Genomic DNA, 18,136 nt, shown 5'->3' on the forward strand with positions numbered 1-18,136 from the left:
GATTTCATTCATGCGGAATTTAAAAATAAAAGATGAACATAGGGGAAGGGAAGGAAAAAATAAATAAGATGAAACCAGAGAGGAGACAAACCATAAGAGAATCTTAACTATGGGAAACAAACTGAGGGTTGCTGGAGGGGAAGAGGGGGAATGAAGTAATTGGGTGACGAGCATAAACGAGAGCACTGTTGTAAAGAGCACTGGGTGTTATACATAATCAATGAATCACTAAATTCTACCTCTGAAACTAAAAATACACTATATGTTAATAAAATTGAATTTAAATACTTTTTTTTTTTTAAAAAAAGAAGACAATCATCCATCAACAAGGGAGCAGGCATCTTGATCTTGGACTTTGAGCCACCAGAACTGTGAAAAGTAAATTTTTTTTTAAAGATTTTATTTATTCATGAAAGATACAGAGAGAGAGGCAGAGACACAGGCAGAGGGAGAAGCAGGCTCCATGCAGGGAGCCCGACGTGGGACTTGATCTCGGGTCTCCAGGATAACGCTCTGGGCCAAAGGCAGGCACCAAACCACTGAGCCACCCAGGGATCCCCGAGAAATAAATTTCTATTGTTTGAACAGAAGTTTTAAATTTTGAAGAAGTCCGATTCTATGTATCTCTTGAAATAAACTCCTTTAATGCTAAATGTGCCAAGGTTAACTGCTGTTGCTTGCAACCAAGAATGCTGGTTGATATAAGCCTACAAAGAATCATCTTGATACTTATACATACAATGATATTAATGCTCAAAACATTTTTGGAATCATCTCCACAAAAAGTTTATGACCATAGCAGAAACCAGGCTCATTACGTTAGAGTTTTACCTAATTTTCCACCTCAAACACCATCTTAGAACTAAATCATCTGTCAGAACTGGCTCTATAAACTTTAGGTAATTGCACAGATAAATTTCATTCTCAAGGTATGATAAATCACAACAAATATTATTTAAATGGATGTGCTCTAAATTCTGATGGTTTGCATTTAGCTAGCTTTCACAAACCCACCAGTCAATTGATTTAACATGTTCAGTGACAGACACTCTCCATTGTTAGCACCTATTCCATTTGGGTTCTTACTTGATTAGTCTCTCCATACAAGGATGTTTTGGGGCCCTGAGTCATTGCGAGAAGGAAATCTTTTTTAGCCCAGAAAGGAGAGTGGTGAGGAATCAAGGTAGTAAGGAAAGGCTAGAAAATGAGACAGCACCTCAGCTCTTCCAGAATGAAAATGCATCTGGTACAAATATAAAGCAAATATATAAACACTTGCTCCTGATAAATGATTTGGAGATAGTTGTGATTTGGACTGACTATAGCTCTGTCTCCTGCTTTAAGGTGTCTGAAGATTCCTGAAGGCTCATTTATCTTTTTCATTTATTTTATATCAAAGGGAATTGTGCCATTGATAGAGCTGCTCATCAGCTCAGAGGTGATTTTTCTGGGGAGTAGGAATTAAATGTTGCCCATGAAAGATAACAGGGTGACATTCAATCCAAATGGGAAGGAACTAATGGGTGGTCATTGAGACCTGAGACAGAGTCCTGGAGCTACTGCACCAAGGAAAATGGCAAAGCTCTACACTCACATCTATGATCATAATACCTTTTTTTATTATAATTTATTGGTATTAGTAATTCATATGCCAGGGCCCCTAGATTATATAGTGGTATGAAAAGAACTAAATATATAGTTGGCAGAAAATGGTTAGTCACATTTAACTCCTTAGGCACATTGACTCCAAGTATTATTACTTTTTTTTTCAAAGAATAGACTCAGAGCTACTTATATACATTTAAAATGCTCTAGAACCACTTGGTTATTATTTATTCATTGTAATACAGATTTGCCACATAACTTAAGGGCAGTTGTTGGAGTAAATGCTTATAAAATAGGTTTTGAGGATATGACTAAGTTTTTGTAAGAAGTTTTTTTTTCAACAAGAAGAAATAACACTTAAAAGCAAATTGTAAAAGAAGGGATGCTTAGCACAAATATTAAAAATTAGGTGATTGACATATTCCTGAGTTTTCCTTTAAATTAGAAATATAAATTCCTATGTCTGTTTTTAGTACTTCAAATCCCCTCTGCATACTGACAGAATGACACAGGGGTCTCTACCCCTCATAGACCCTGGCATCAGAATAACTGACCTGGGAACATTCCCTGTGTTTCATAACTTGTGGCATTTTGTGGCCTCCAGAAGTAATGCTCGTTTCTACCCAAAATTCACCAACCCTTGGATATGGAAGTCAGGTTCATCTGAAAATCAAAACATAAAAACAATTCTGCAAATATTGTTGATAGCTATTTCCGTGGAATAACACTAAGCAAAATATTCTTCAGTTCCTTTATACTTACAAAGGTGATGCTTCTGCCTTGTAGAAGTGGAATAATTCCATGTTGCTCTTACCAACAATTCATGGAGATTGTCCCGGCTTAGTTACACTATATATTTGATCACATGTAATACATTATCTATCACGTGTACAAAACATATTATGATCATTTGTGTCAAAAAAAACGATAGCCCAATAACAAATGACATTTTATTATTCAAATGATATAATATCAACACCAATGCTAATAAAAATAGAGGCTGAATTCATCAATGGCAAAGTCAGTTGTATTTCACTTGAAGATACCCACATTTCGAAGTAAGCCTTTTGTAGATAGATGAAAATCCTCTATTATGTAGAGTTTTAATCTTTACCTATTAAAGGCTGGGCAAGGCAAAGGCATCCCTACTAGCAAAGCAAGAAAAGCAGAGATGGAACCGGTGTGTCTCCATACACTTGGAGCTATGAATACTTTTCTGTCTTGCAGTTTAAGATGAAGAAAATTCTTTTTCTCTACTAAGGTCTTTAAATGTTGAGATTCTGGGTTCTTTTCATATTGAGTTTTACGGGATGCTGCTTTGCTCTATTTCTAGGCTATTAGAAGCAATAACGTTTAAGTTCAAAGAATCAGTATGGGGCTGGTAACATGGTGACCCTTCCCTTAAAAGCAGAGACATACAAAAAGGAAGTTTTTGAAGAATATTTTAACAAATGGGAGCTTGCTTTGTATATACATGTCATCATTAAAGACAAAATTTGGACTGTTATATTCAGGAAACAGGTATTTCATTAATTAGCCCTTTACATGTATGTGAAAGAGAGAGAGGGATTTAGAGAGAGAGAGAGAGATTGCTTTTTACCTTCAGTAAGATTCTGACTTCCTGAGGACTTTCTACTTAGGTGAAATAGCGGTTGATATATTTAGTCTTCTCACCAGGAACTGAAAGAAAAGTAGATCTTGTATATTCATGAGAAACTGAAGTAGATTATTGGTTAATAACCTAAGAGAACACCTGCTTAAACAGATGTTTAGTTGGGAGAAGCGTAAACACGATTCTAAATTTACAGTTCTGCTGGTTATTCTTCTTTGTCTGGGAGGTTGAGCCAAAGTTTATGCAGATAAGAGGAAAGCCTGAGTCTGGAAAAATTCAGAGTATTACAGAAATGCAGGGAAAGCAATACAACGAAGTCAGTTGGCGATTATTTTAATAACTATTTACAGGGTCTTGGGTTGGCTTCACTTCATTGCTCACATACAAGTGACCTGAGTTACTCCGTCCTCCTGGTCAAACTGTCCGTCGTCGAATTCCCGCAGGACGCTGTCCCCGCTGCTGAACCCCGAGAAGCCGCTGTAGGGGCCCGGCCTCCTCTCCTTGGTCCAGCACTCTCTGGAGCGGGCCGGGAGGCGCTCCTCGGGCAGGCTGCTGCTCTCTGCGGGCTGTGATGTGGCCGTGTCCAATCCAATGCTCCTGCTGGAGACTTTGCTCCTGTCCTCCCCTCTGACGAGCCGGCTGGCTTTCCTCTGAAACACACGAGGTTGGCCTTTGTGACCAGGGGTTACGAAGATGGGCCCTGCCTGTGCCCCAGGAGCAGCTCCCTCTGTTGCACAGCCCGCAGAGCTTCCTGGCACAACCTTATCTTCACTGACAGGTGGTTGTGTACCTCTCTGGGCCCTGGAGGATGTCTCTGGGGAGAGAAACCTGTTGGGATCTTACTTTGGGGAACAAAGGGGGGCAGAAATACATTAGAGGTTCCATTTCCTATCTGGTGTTAGTTGGGATCCAGACAGCAGAAAAAGTGCTTCAGCGGCCACCTTACACCCATTTCACATAGGGGCCGGCTATACAGAGGAGTCACAAATAATTCTGACCATATTTATATTGAAAGAATGGGGATCCCTGGGTGGCGCAGTGGTTTGGCGCCTGCCTTTGGCCCAGAGCGCGATCCTGGAGACCCGGGATCGAATCCCACGTCGGGCTCCCGGTGCATGGAGCCTGCTTCTCCCTCTGCCTGTGTCTCTGCCTCTCTCTCTCTCTCTCTCTCTGTGTGACTATTATAAATAAATAAAAAAAACTTATTAAAAAATTAAAAAAAAAAAAAGAATGGCTGGAGTGTCCCCCTGGATCAAGCAGGCCACCCTCCTTGTCCTGCCACGACCGCCTCTGCCTGACGCAGTAGGAATGCTCAGCAACTGGACCAGCTCACTCTGCAGACTGTCTGATAAACGGTGGATGTTTTCACTGAGAAATATTTACGGAGGGCTCAAAATGTCCTTGGTGCAGTTTAGAGTAAAGATGACATGGTCTTTGCCAAGGTAACAAGTCAAAATAAGGTCTATAAGTCAATAAAAGGAATCCTCGGGGAGAAAACTGTAGCAACTGAACAGGTGGATGTTCGGACTCCTGATGAGATTTCCTTATAAGCGTGTTTTTAATACTGGTAACGTGAGATATTAGAATATGATCACATACTTTTAGGTACAAAAATCTGAGCAAGGATAAACAAAAAAAGATAAAGAGAGGGGCACCTGGGTGGCTCAGTGGTTGAGTGTCTGCCTTTGGCTCAGGTCCTGATCCCAGGGTCCTGGGATCCAGTCCCATGTCGGGCTCCCTGCAGGGAGCCTGCTTCTCCCTCTGCCTGTGTCTCTGCCTCTCTCTCTCTGTGTCTCTCATGAATAAATAAATAAAATCTTAAAAAAAAAAAAAGCACAATCATTTCCCAACTCACAGAGTGTTTATTTCTTGGAAGTTCATTTATATGTTAGTTAGGAACTAGGATCACATTTTCTTAAATGCAAGAGCTACAATTATAAAAACTTAGGGGAAAAACTGTAGAAGCCAGATGCCCAAGCCAGTCTTATAAAAGCTTGTTAACTCAGGTTTGTTGAAATACAAAATACAAAATACAAAAGTATTTTCTACTGGTTCTCATGGCAAATACACAAAGCAAACAAAAGCCTTAATTAAATTAGACTGAGTATGCTACCATGGAATGTAATCACCATTTATGATATTGTTTGTATAGGAAGAGCAGCCCTCAGCATGTTGCTTAGAAAGGCATGTGTTGGCCGGTCTTTTTCTTGGCTGAGTTACTGGAGTTCTTGGGCAAGTGTAAGGAGACAAGTAGTTCCTGCTTCAACGAGGCTGGGGTGGTGACATTTCCATTGGCCCCTTGGAGTCACCAAATGCAGATGTCAGATCTCAAATCCTTTTCTTTTTTATTCTCATTGTCCAGAAGTATTGAATTTAATACAAGCCGTGGAACCTGACAGGTTTTCTCTTCAGGTATTGGATTTGAGAATGGAACATTCTCTCTGGCACTGGGATTCTGGTCCGTGAGGATATGGCCTTGTGGCTGTAGGAAGGGCTGACAGGTACCATCGGACCGGGCTCCTTTCTCAAGCCTGACTACTGGCTCCCTCTCCCACAGGCATAAAGAGTGCGTTCACTCTTGAATGACCCTTCAATGTTGACTGAGAGAAAAATAGGAAGGCAGAGATGCCTGGGAGCACTTGACTGCCTGGAACTTTCCTTACTCACCAGCAACAGGGCCAAATGTAAATTTTGCAATAAATTCCTTATTGTAGTAATAAGAGATATTTGTAGTTATTTACTTTTAGATAAATATTGATGAGTGAACAGCCACCAAATGTAAATTTCAAATATTAGAAGGTGACACAATAACTAGTAAAAACGATTACAGACTGTAATCTGTAAAAAAGATTTCAGAACAAACACTTTTCTTTTTTTACCATAGGATTTAATAAATACATCTTCAGCAACACTATTGCCTCCCTCCCTCTGCTCTCCACCTGAACTAATAGCTTTTCCAACAGGTCAAACTGCAATGTCTGAAGCCAAACCTGTCCTGAGAGATCACCTACCACAACCCCTCATTCTACAGAGGTAGGACCCAGGCCCAGAAGAAAGACAGGATTTGTTCAAGGTCAGGGAGCGGCTGGTCTCAAACTGGATCCCAAGGATCTTGTCTCATTCTTTGCACACTATATTACCCACAGCTGCAAAAATATGAGTAGACTTAAGGTCAAAGATTTGTGTGTTTCCCAAATACAATTTTCCTTCAGTTACAAAAATAATACACGTTCAGTGTAGAAAATCTGGTAAAAACAAAACAGTAAAATGCACCCACAATCCTATCTCGCAGAGATACCATTGTTAAAATTTGGTATATTTTATTGTGTTTCCTTCTTTAAATATGTGTGTATTTGCATATGTACACATAGATGTGTACAACTCACTTTTCTACTTAGCACTCTATTTTATTTTATTTTTAAAAGATTATTTATTTATTTATTTATTTATTTATTTATTTATTCATTCATTCATTCATTCATTCATAGAGAGACAGAGAGAAAAGCAGAGACAGGCAGAGGGAGAAGCAGACTCCATGCAGGGAGCCTGACTTGGGACTCGATGCCGGGTCTCCAGGATCATGCCCTAGGCTGCAGGCGGCGCTAAACTGTTGTGCCACCGGGGCTGCCCTGAGCACTCTATTTTAAATATTTCTCTATGTCAATAAGAAGAAAATTTCCAGGATATGTGGCCAGGTTTGTTCCTATAACTCCTCAGTTTTTTCTGATATTTTTACTATAAGATTGGAGAAAATTATGCCAAGATTTGGATGCAGATCTAATGCCATTCTTGATAAAATCTATTAATTTTTGAGAATCATTCTCATTTGCTAAAAATGGGTGACCCATTTCAAATCCCTGAGACTCAGTGACAAGTCAGTTGAATTTAAGATATTCTACCACTCTGGCTTCCATTTTTTCACTGTCAGTGTCTTAAAAATAAAGAGGAAAGAATGAAACCAGAATTACACCAGCAATCCTAAGACATGGTGTTGTCTTGGAAACTATTATGATGGAAAGAGTAAAAGAAGAGCTAAAAAATATGGCTTATAAAGCAATAAAAACATGGAGTGGACATTGAGGATTTCTCTTCCTTGTGTGGCTCTGACCTGGGGAAGGATCAGGAAGTCACTGCAAGCTCAGGTGTAGCTCCAGTACCACTTGGAGGTGTTAGAGGTTTTGAAAAATCTGTGGAAAGACACCATCTCTACTTGCTCACAGAACTTGTTCCTGGGTCATCCCAGCTTGGGGTTGTCAAAATCATTCAAGCAGAAGGAAAAGAGTGTAGAGGGCAACCACCTTTCCAGCCAGCTTTCCTATCCACCTTCTCTGCTGCTGGGTGGGCATGTGACCCAATCAGATCCAATCAGTGTCCTTCCTTGGGATTTTTATATGGACTGTAGAATAAAGAAGCTCTTTCTTTCTTTTTTTGGGGGGGGGGGCAAGGAAAGGGCAGAGGGAGGGAGATCATTTTTTTTTTAAGATTTTATATTTATTTATTTGAGAGAAAGAGCATGAGCAGGGTGGAGAGGCAGAGGGACAAGCAGACTCTCTGGTGAGAAGGGAGCCCTACGTGGGACTTGATCCCAGGACCCAGAGATCATGATCTGTGCCTAAGGCAGACACTTAACTGACTGAGCCACCCAGGTGCCCCAAAAGAGAAGAATCTTCAGCAGGCTCCACACCCAGCATGGAGCCTGATGCAGGGCTCAATCTCAGAATCTTGAAATCATGACCTGAGCCCAAATCAAGAGTTGGACGCTTAACTGACTGAGGCACCCAGGCACTCTAAAAAGCTCTTCCGTTTTGATGAGATGGCCACACTCACCTCATTAGAAGCCCTTTGCACATATGCACATTGAAGCTGAAACAGATAAAAGAGAACATCCTGGCAAAGCTGAATCTCTGGTGTCAGTACCTGAGGGTTCTTGTAGCTCTTTTGTGATGTTATAAGCTATGCCAATATCCTTCCTATCTAGAAGTCAATAAATGTCCTTACACACATAGGCTAACCTGAGCAGAGTTTCTGTTTCTTACACCCCCCAGGAGTGCAATACCCCCATAGGTAATAGCATGGGTAACCCAGAACAGAGCTGTTCTTCAGCCTGGACCTTGGCTCTGAGGCAACAGGGACCACTCTTCCTCTTCTGCTCACATTAGGAAAAAGGCCATTTGCTTTGAGTGTAAAGCATTCCCTAGATGAAGAACCTCATTAAATATAAAAGCAAAATGCTTTTATCTTGATTTTTACTTAATGCTCTTTGAGATACTCAACATTCTCTGTTTACACTAGCACCTGATTTATTTTCACAAGGACTTCAATCAAAGATACTATGAGTTAATGAATAAAGTATGACCCTTATGATTTTCAAATAATTTCAAATCAACTTCAAATGATTGAAAAAGTACGAAAAAGTTTAGTAATTGTCTCATTGTAAGGTAAAGAAATTAATGTGTACATTATTATTATTATTTTTTAAAGATTTAATTTATTTAATCATGAGAGACACACAGAGAGGGGTGGGGGGGGACAGGTACAGGCAAAGGGAGAAGCAGGCTCCATGCACTGGGAGCCCGACGTGGGATTCGATCCCAGGTCTCCAGGATCATGCCCTGGGCTGAAGGCAGTGCTAAACCACTGAGCCACCCGGGCTGCCCCTATTGTGTACATTAAATATTTCGTAGTATTCATATGATTTTATTATAGCTACCTAGGAAAAGATCTAATTTAGAACATTTTTCTGGCTCCTGCTTCTTCTTGGTTTGTGTTAGAGAAATGTTTCAACAGATGTGCTCAAGAAGTCTTTACCACATAAAATCATTCATTTTGAGATATATTTTATTTTATTTTAATTTATTTTTTTTTTGAGATATATTTTAAAGATAAGAATATTATTTGGGGACGCCTGAATGGCTCAATGGTTGAGCACCTGCCTTTGGCTCAGGGCATGATCCTGGAGTCCCAGGATCGAGTCCCACATCAGGCTCCTTACATGGAGCCTGTGTCTCTGCCTCTCTCTCTCTATCTCTCTGTGTATGTGTCTCTCATGAATAAATAAATAATCTTTTTTTTTTAAGATTTTATTTATTTATTTATTCATGATAATCACAGAGAGAGAGGGGGGGGGGGAGGCAGGTAGCGACACAGGCAGAGGGAGAAGCAGGCTCCATGCAGGGAGCCCGACGTGAGATTCGATCCCTGGTCTTCAGGATCGCACCCTGGGCCAAAGGCAGGCGCCAAACCGCTGCGCCACCCAGGGATCCCAATAAATAAATAATCTTTAAAAAAAAGAATATTATTTGGATGTAAGATTGCTCTAAAGAAGAAAAATAAATTAAAATCAGAACCATTAACATTACACTCCTATATCTCCCCAGGGTCTATTCTCTCCATCTTTCTTTCAATAAGAGAACTCCTCCCTGCCAATGCCTTGCAATTTTTGGCTGGCCATAAGCTATTTCACTGTGGCACCAGCAAATGGTTGACCAGATGACATATCCCAGCCTCCCTTGCAGACACCTGTGGCGGCATTAATAAATTCAGATCAATGGGATGTGAGAAGAAATGTGTGACTTAGGGGTCAGTGCTTTAAAAGCATGTCTGGAATTCCTCTTTCCTGCTTCTTGCTGGCTGGACATGGCAACAACTGTGGCATGTTGAGGGTAGCAGAGCTGACCAGTCATGAAGTGAAGCCTTGACCCACCCTAGAGGGCCTGCCCATTTTTAGACTATTACAAGAGAGACCCTTCTGTTGTATTTAAATCATTCCTTATGGGCCTTTTTGGTGTAGCATCTTAGTAATTAATTAGTTACTAATTAATAACTGGTGAAAAAGTTGTTGATGACTAATACTTTTTTAGCTTAATTTCTCCCAACTTTCTAATTAAGAAAAATTTCAAGTAGACAGAAGGTTTAAAGTATAGTACAACAAACACCATATACTCATTACCTAATTCTAAACTTGTTAATGTTTTGCCATATTTCTTATATATATGTTTTTTTGGAACATCAAAAACATCCATACACTACATTCCATTCTTCCATACTAGCTGAAGGTAATTTTTATCTGGAGACAATGGAGGGTCATTAGGAGTTTCTAGATTCTTCTTCAATTTCTCCATAGAGCTAGTAGTGTTTAATCATCTACTATCGAAAGGAAAACATTTCTATTGAAAACAAAAGCAACATTTCATATGACCAGGCACTGTATTAAGCCCTGTACATGTGTTCTAACTGAATCCTCCTCACAACCCTGTGGTAAGTACTCGCATTGTCCATATTTCGTAGATAGGGACACGGAGGCTTGGAGAGTGTGTCAGACATGATGTGTGCTTGTACATGTGTGCACACCCAAGCACATACCTGCGTGCACACATACCCCATTCCCAGGGATCTTTTTTTTTTTTTTTTGGAATATTTTTCATTATGTTTTCTACTCCTAAGAACACCACTAAATGGAAACTACTCTGAGTTTGTGGAAACTAAGTACTCTTAAATGGCCTTTGTTTCTTTTAAATAATTATCAAAGGAAAATGGGGGCTGAAGAATTTAACTGAAATAGAGCCTTATAGGTAATAAAAAAAATTCGATTAGTTTTGTGTCTTCAAAAGTAACAGAAAAAGATCTTGGAAGAAAAAATTGAGAACATTTAATAGATGGAGGTAAAATCCTGGATGGAGTCTCTTATCCTACTGAATGTCACATCCTTGAATTCATTTAGAGGCCTCCCTCCAAAAGAAAGAAAAATAAAAATAGATAAAAGGAACAAGATAGAAAGGACTCTGCTTTATTATCCTGCATAGCCTTCATAGCCTTACTTCATGAGAATTTCATTACCCAAGGACAGTTTTTAATGGAGAACAAAGACATTTAAAAATGTAATCTTTGTGATTTATAGAACAATCTTTTAATTTCTAGATTATTATATACTAAAAGTATATAGTTCGTTGAATTTCCACACCTATTTACAGTTTTGTGTAACCACAATAGGACACAGAACAATTACATTATCCCCCCTAAAACCTGCTATGTGATCCCTCTATCACTTCCCTTCTCCAAAACCCTAATTCCTAGCAACCACAGATCTGTTCTTTACACTACAGTTTTATTTGTTCGAGAATTTCATATAAATGGAATATCTGTAATCTTTTTATTTTTTATTATTATTTTAAAATTGCAGGATAATTAATGTACAGTGCTATGTTAGTTTTAGGTGTACAAACAGTGATTAAACAAGTGTATACATTACTCAGTGTTCATCATGATAAGTGTGCTCTTATCCTCTTCACCTATTTTACCCATCCCCCCCACCTCTCCTCTGGTAACCACCAGAACCACCAGTTTGTTCTCTATATTTAGGAGTCTGAGTTCTTTTGTCTCTTTTTTGTTTTGTTCATTTGTTTTGTTTCTTAAATTCCACATATGAGTGAAATCAAACGCTCCATCCATGTTGTTGCTAATGGCAAGACTTCATTCTTTTTTATGGCTGAGTAATATTCCAGTGTGTGTATATGTGTGTGTGTGTGTGTGTGTGTGTGTGTGTGTGTGTGTCTGTGTCTGTGTCTGTATACACCACACGTTCTTTACCCATTCATCTATCAATGGACACTTGGGCTGTTTCCATATCTTGGCTATTGTAAATAGTGCTGCAATATACATAGGCTGCATATCTCTTTTCAAATTAGTATCTTCATATTCTTTGGGTAAATGCCCAGAAGAGGAATTACTGGATCATATGCTATTTCTATTTTTAATTTTTTGAGGAGACTCCATAGTTTTCCACAGTGGTTGCACCAATTCCCATTCCCACCAACAGTGCACAAGGATTCTCTTTTCCCCACATCCTTGCCAATACTTGTTATTTTTTATCTTTTTTATATTAGCCATTGTGACTGGTGTGAGGTGATCTCTCACTGTGGCTTTGATTTGCATTTCTCTGATGATGAGTGAGGTTGAGCATCTTTTCATGCATGTGTTGGCCATCTGTATGTCTGTTGCAATATTACACACACTCACAGAAAATTTTTCCTCTACTCTTATCTCAGTACATGAGGCCTACAGATTAAACTACCAAAAGGCAGATTAACAGGAGGAAAGGTTTATTTTGGATGTCCTTGGGGGCTTCACAGAGAAAAAGTGAAAACCCAAAGAGACAGTGAGACCGGGGAGTTCATACATGATTTTAGCAAAGTGACTAGACAAAGGGCTAGTCACTTTGGGCTGCTACAGGCAGCAGATAGTGGAAAGGTACATATGTGGGGAACCTAATGGAAAATAAGGGTTATTTTTAGTAAGGTTTGTATATGTAGACTCAAGTCAATGCTATTTCCAGCAATAAGTCATCTCTGGTGATTAGGAGTCTTCCCTCCCTAGTACAGGAGAGAACAACTTTACAAATGGAAATTTATTTACTTTTTGTTTAAAAGATTTTATATTTTAAGTAAATCTATATACAGAATATGGAGTTTTGAACTCACAACCCCGAGATCAAGAGTCAGGGTGAGTTCAAGATCAAGACTCTAAGGATTGAGCCAGCCAGGCACCCCTGTGTTACCTTTAAAAAGGGAAATTTATGTCCTGCTTTTTACCAGAAAGGGAAAAGATAGAAAGTTACTCTTATGTCTGTGTTCCTTAATTGCCTTCAGTTCAAAAGAATCCTTTGCCAACATGGCAAATTTTGGAGTAAAATATTTTGATCCCATTCAGAACTGTCTCCTGTCACCTGGTTACTGACACATTCATTTCCTTTGTTGTTATAAGTGGTTTAGAGACTATTTCCATATCAAGTCCACGTTTCCTTATCTGTATTCACCATTTAGAATTAGAAGGAGAGTTTAAGGATTAAATGCTTCAGTAGAACATTTAATTAAGGGGCACCATAAACCTCTGCTTTGGCCCAGGTCATGATCTCAGGGTCCTGGGATGGAGCCCCACATCAAGTCCCACATTGGGCTCCCTGCTCAATTCTTCCTCTGCCGCTCTCTCTCTCTCTCTCTCTCTCAAATAAACAAATAAAGAAATAATCTTTTAAAAAATATTTAGTTAATAAGCATCAATTTTACTCACTTCTGGTGTTTGAGCAGCTGAATTCCACATAACTGGTCTCTGAAGGAACACGACTTGCTTTGTAGCCAAATTCCCTTCACTGCAAATTAAAACAACAGCTTTAGTATTTTCAAATTATTAATTCTCAATTTCACACTTGGCTAGAATATTCCACATGTATCTTTTGTAATATAATCTTCTGATCCAAAAATAATTATGAAATATTATTCCATATAAATATTGTGGCTGGAAAAACAAGAAAAAATCCCTAAAAACTGAATATAGTCATTACAAAAGAAAAATTTTTTAAAACTTGTAATCTCAATGTGCTAATGTAAGTATTTTTATCTTTTTGCCTCCTCCTAGTCTTTATACATGTGAATTTCTGCAGTTCTGTAACTACTACATATTTGCATTTCTGTGTTCTATGCCTTTCACTAAATACCCTTTCCTTGTTTTTACACTGATTGTATTCTTAATAGCTGCCATCTCTCAAAGAATTAAGATACTAAAACGTATTAAGCCTTTCCTATATTATTGGAAATTAGGTTGTTTCCAGTTTTCCACTAAATTTTTTAAAATGTTGCTGTAAAATATGTATAGTCTTCCTTATTCTTTTTTTAAAAATTTTTTTAGTCTTCCTTATTCTTATGACTTATTTCTTTGATATAAATTCTCAGGAATAGGATTATTGGGTCAAAAGGGTATGATTTAAGCTTCTTGGTATGCATTGTCAAATTTGCCTTATAAAAAGAAGAGACCAATTTAGGCTGCCACATGTGAGAGATTTTATATACATTTTCAATTGAGAGACTTGAGCCACAGCTAGTTTTATTTTCAGATGCTTCTTTGTAGTCAGCTACTCAGTATTCTCCTTATTTAACTATCATCATGGCAAATTACCCCTTGCCAAAGACTACTTGGGGTTTGTATTTCTCTGAAATGCTTTTCACAGTCTCCATGGATTTATGGGGAGGAGTGTCTGTAGCTAATGTTGCTCAGTTACGACTTTTATTATGCAAAAAACCCAAACAAAACCTCACTATTAGCTGCATTTTATGCTGAGCTCTTTTTCTGGAAAACAAATGCAACATTGAAACTCTGGCCCTAGCAATATATGTCAACTCCACACCGTTTGAAAATCCCAAACTTACTGATACTGTTGAATTTTGAGAAACAGCAAAATTTCCCCCAAAGTGGTAATAAGAGACTGTTTCTTTTTTCTTTTTCTTTTTAAAAGAATGCTTCCAGTCTAATCTCATTCTAGTTTGACCTTATCTTTGCTTAGAAGAAAAGACTTGGATGAAGTATATTTGATCCTTGAACAACGTGGGGGTTAGGGGCATCAACCTCTCTCCCCACTGCAGTAAAAAATCCACATATAGGGGGCGCCTGGCTGGCTTAGTAGGTAAAGGATGTGACTCTTGATCCTGGGGTTGTAAGTTTGAACCTCAGGTTGGGGGTAGAGATGACTTAAAAATAAAATATTTAAAAAAAATCTGCATGTGCTTTTGACTCTTCAAAAACTTAACTACTAATAACCTGCTGTTAACTGGAAGCCTTGCCAAATATATAAACACTTAACTAACACATATTTTCTATGTTATATGTATTATATACTGTCTTCTTACAATAAAGTAAGCTAAAGAGAAAATGTCATGAAAAATATTATAAGGGAGAGATAATACATTTACAGTTTTGTACTATATTTATCAAAATAAATCTGCTTATAAGTGGACCTGTGCAGTTCAAACCCATGTTGTTCGACAGTCAACTGTATATTGTAACTTTTGGGAACAATCATTAGGAGACATGGGTTATGACTTAGGCACACAGAGAAGAGACTAGCAGCATACAGAATAGGCTGTTCTTTGGGAAGTACAGAATATGCTAGGAAAGGCAGTGGCTTTGGAGCCAAAGAATTCCTGGGTTTAAATCCCACCTCTACTGTAATAGCTGATGATACCACCTCATAGCTGGTGACTTTAACAAATTTTTAAATTCTCTGACTTTCATTTCCTGTCAGGGACTTTGTGACGGATAAACATGTTGATGTGTATGAAGACCTCCTCTGTGCCTGCCACTAGAAGGAGTACAACAAGTGTGATTTCCTTCCACCTCTTCTATTCATTTAATGAAAGGTAGGGTGGAGTTAAGTGGGATGGAAATGTCTCAGACCCTAGACTATCTTCTAGAGAGAAAAGTCAAGGGAGAGGGTACCTAAGAATACAGAGGAGGTTTCTGGGTAATGTTCAAAGTGTGTGGTTCAGGTAGAAAATCCCATGAGGGAACCAGACCTAGAAGTATGCAAAGATGAGGAGGGATCAGGGCAGAATTATTCTTCTTGAATACAAAGCAGGAGGATATCAGGATAGGATGGTGAGTAACCTGGAGTGAATTCTTTCCAACCCATTATAGGATGGAGCAAGTCTGAATGCCCTAGAATGTGATGTTTGACCTAGAGCAGGCTTCTTGACCTTTCCTAATAGGGTAAAACAGCAAATGAAGCGATGGCTTCTCAAAGGCTGACTATCTTAGGACAGTCTCTAGAAGCCCAGGTAAGACTGGAAGTTCAGCATCTTCCCATCTCTTGGGGACGTCCTTAGAATAAGCTCCTCAATTTGAAATATGTCTGAGACCACGGTGTCCCTGGTTTTCTTAAGGCCATTCTGATTTTTTTTTTTTTTTACAATATTAAGTTTTATTTTTTTTTATATTTTCTATTTTTTTTTAGTTTATTAATATATTTAAGTGATCTCTATACCCAATGTGGGGCTTGAACTCACAACCCTGAGATCAAGAGTTGTATGGGCCACAGTAACTTCTTGCAAGATACATCCACGAAGGCAAAAGAAACAAAAGCAAAAATGAACTATCGGGACTTCATCAAGATAAGAAGCTTTTGCACAGCAAAGGATACAGTCAACAAAACTCAAAGACAACCTACAGAATGGGAGAAGATATTTGCAAATGACATATCAGATAAAGGGCTAGTTTCCAAGATCTATAGAGAACTTCTTAAACTCAACAGCAAAGAAACAAACAATCCAATCATGAAATGGGCAAAAGACATGAAGAGAAATCTCACAGAGGAAGATATACACATGGCCAACACGCACATGAGAAAATGCTCTGCATCACTTGCCATCAGGGAAATACAAATCAAAACCACAATGAGATCCCACCTCACACCAGTGAGAATGGGGAACATTAACAAGGCAGGAAACAACAAATGTTGGAGAGGATGCGGAGAAAAGGGAACCCTCTTGCACTGTTGGTGGGAATGTGAACTGGTGCAGCCACTCTGGAAAACTGTGTGGAGGTTCCTCAAACAGTTAAAAATATACCTGCCCTACGACCCAGCAATTGCACTGTTGGGGATTTACCCCAAAGATACAGATACAGTGAAACGCCGGGACACCTGCACCCCGATGTTTCTAGCAGCAATGGCCACGATAGCCAAACTGTGGAAGGAGCCTCGGTGTCCAACGAAAGATGAATGGATAAAGAAGATGTGGTTTATGTATACAAGGGAATATTCCTCAGCTATTAGAAATGACAAATACCCACCATTTTCTTCAACGTGGATGGAACTGGAGGGTATTATGCTGAGTGAAGTAAGTCAGTCGGAGAAGGACAAACATTATATGTTCTCATTCATTTGGGGAATATAAATAATAGTGAAAGGGAATATAAGGGAAGGGAGAAGAAATGTGTGGGAAATATCAGAAAGGGAGACAGAACGTAAAGACTGCTAACTCTGGGAAACGAACTAGGGGTGGTGGAAGGGGAGAAGGGCGGGGGGTGGGAGTGAATGGGTGACGGGCACTGGGGATTATTCTGTATGTTAGTAAATTGAACACCAATAAAAAATAAATTAAAAACAAACAAACAAACAAAAAAAAAGAGTTTTATGCTTTTCCAACTGAGCTAGGGCCATTCTGACTTAAAATGTGTCCTGCAAAAAAAAAAAAAAAAGGTGTCCTGCTATTTTCAGAACATCTGTGAGATATGGAAATATTTTTTAAAGACTTTATTTATTTATTCATGAGAGACACAGAGAGAGAGATAGGCAGAGACATAGGCAGAGGGAGAAACAGATTCCATGCAAGGAGCCCGACGTGGGACTCGATCCAGAGACTCCAGGATCATGCCCTGAGCCAAAGGCAGATGCTCAACCGCTGAGCCACTCAGGCATCCCAATGTGGAACTCTTTTTGCTCTAGAGAATCTAACCATAGTACAATTAAAAGAAAGAGGTCTGAAGTCTTACAGAGGGGGCAGCTATTTGGCAGGGTGAGTGCCTCATAGTCTCCAGTGCTCCTAAGGTAATTCTATTTACTGAGCTGGGATAGAATATTTGCCAGGGTGCCTGGGTGGCTCAGTTGGTTAAGTGTCTGCATTCAGGTAGGGACATGATCCCAGGGTCCTGGGACCAAGTCCTGCATTGTACTGGGCTCCCTGCTCAGCAGGAAGTCTGCTTCTCCCTGTCCCTCTACCCCCCAACCCCACCCCTCTCTCTTACTTTCTCTCTCTCAAATAAATAAATAAAATCTTAAAAAAAAAAAAAAAGAATATTTGCCTTGTAGCACAGATTCTAAAAGGATTTGACGGATGATGTCATTACAAGACCAAATAGTGTTTCAAATGCCCTGGATGCTCAAAGGACAGGGCCTATGTCTTCTCTTTCCTACAGCAATTTTCATTCAAAAAGTTAACTGAGTAAATTAGTATTTCATTGAGAGGAATTTAAGATTTTTTTTTTGAATTTAAGATATTTTTAAGAAATATCTACACCCAACATGAGGCTCGAAACTACAACTTCAAGATCAAGAGTTGCACGCTCCACTGAGCCAGCAAGGCAACCCTCTTAGGA

The 18,136-nt window shown here is 39.1% G+C and overlaps 1 protein-coding gene across 4 annotated transcripts in view; it reads right to left on the reverse strand.

Annotated features, from left to right (window-relative positions):
- Positions 1-2,541: 2,541 nt before the first annotated feature.
- The window catches only part of RFTN2 (raftlin family member 2), an 80,004-nt gene continuing 64,409 nt past the window's right edge, over positions 2,542-18,136 (reverse strand). For all 4 annotated transcript variants that reach the window (XM_038585263.1, XM_038585261.1, XM_038585262.1 and 1 more), the window contains 2 exons: positions 13,283-13,361; positions 2,542-3,867 (listed from right to left, as the gene is read on the reverse strand). In XM_038585263.1, coding sequence (XP_038441191.1) covers positions 3,595-3,867; positions 13,283-13,361 — 352 coding nt within the window. In that variant the 3' untranslated portion in view covers positions 2,542-3,594. The remainder of the gene's footprint in view (positions 3,868-13,282; positions 13,362-18,136) is intronic.

Source organism: Canis lupus, chromosome 37 (assembly GCF_011100685.1).
Source record: "Canis lupus familiaris isolate Mischka breed German Shepherd chromosome 37, alternate assembly UU_Cfam_GSD_1.0, whole genome shotgun sequence".
In the NCBI taxonomy this organism is placed as follows: domain Eukaryota; kingdom Metazoa; phylum Chordata; class Mammalia; order Carnivora; family Canidae; genus Canis; species Canis lupus.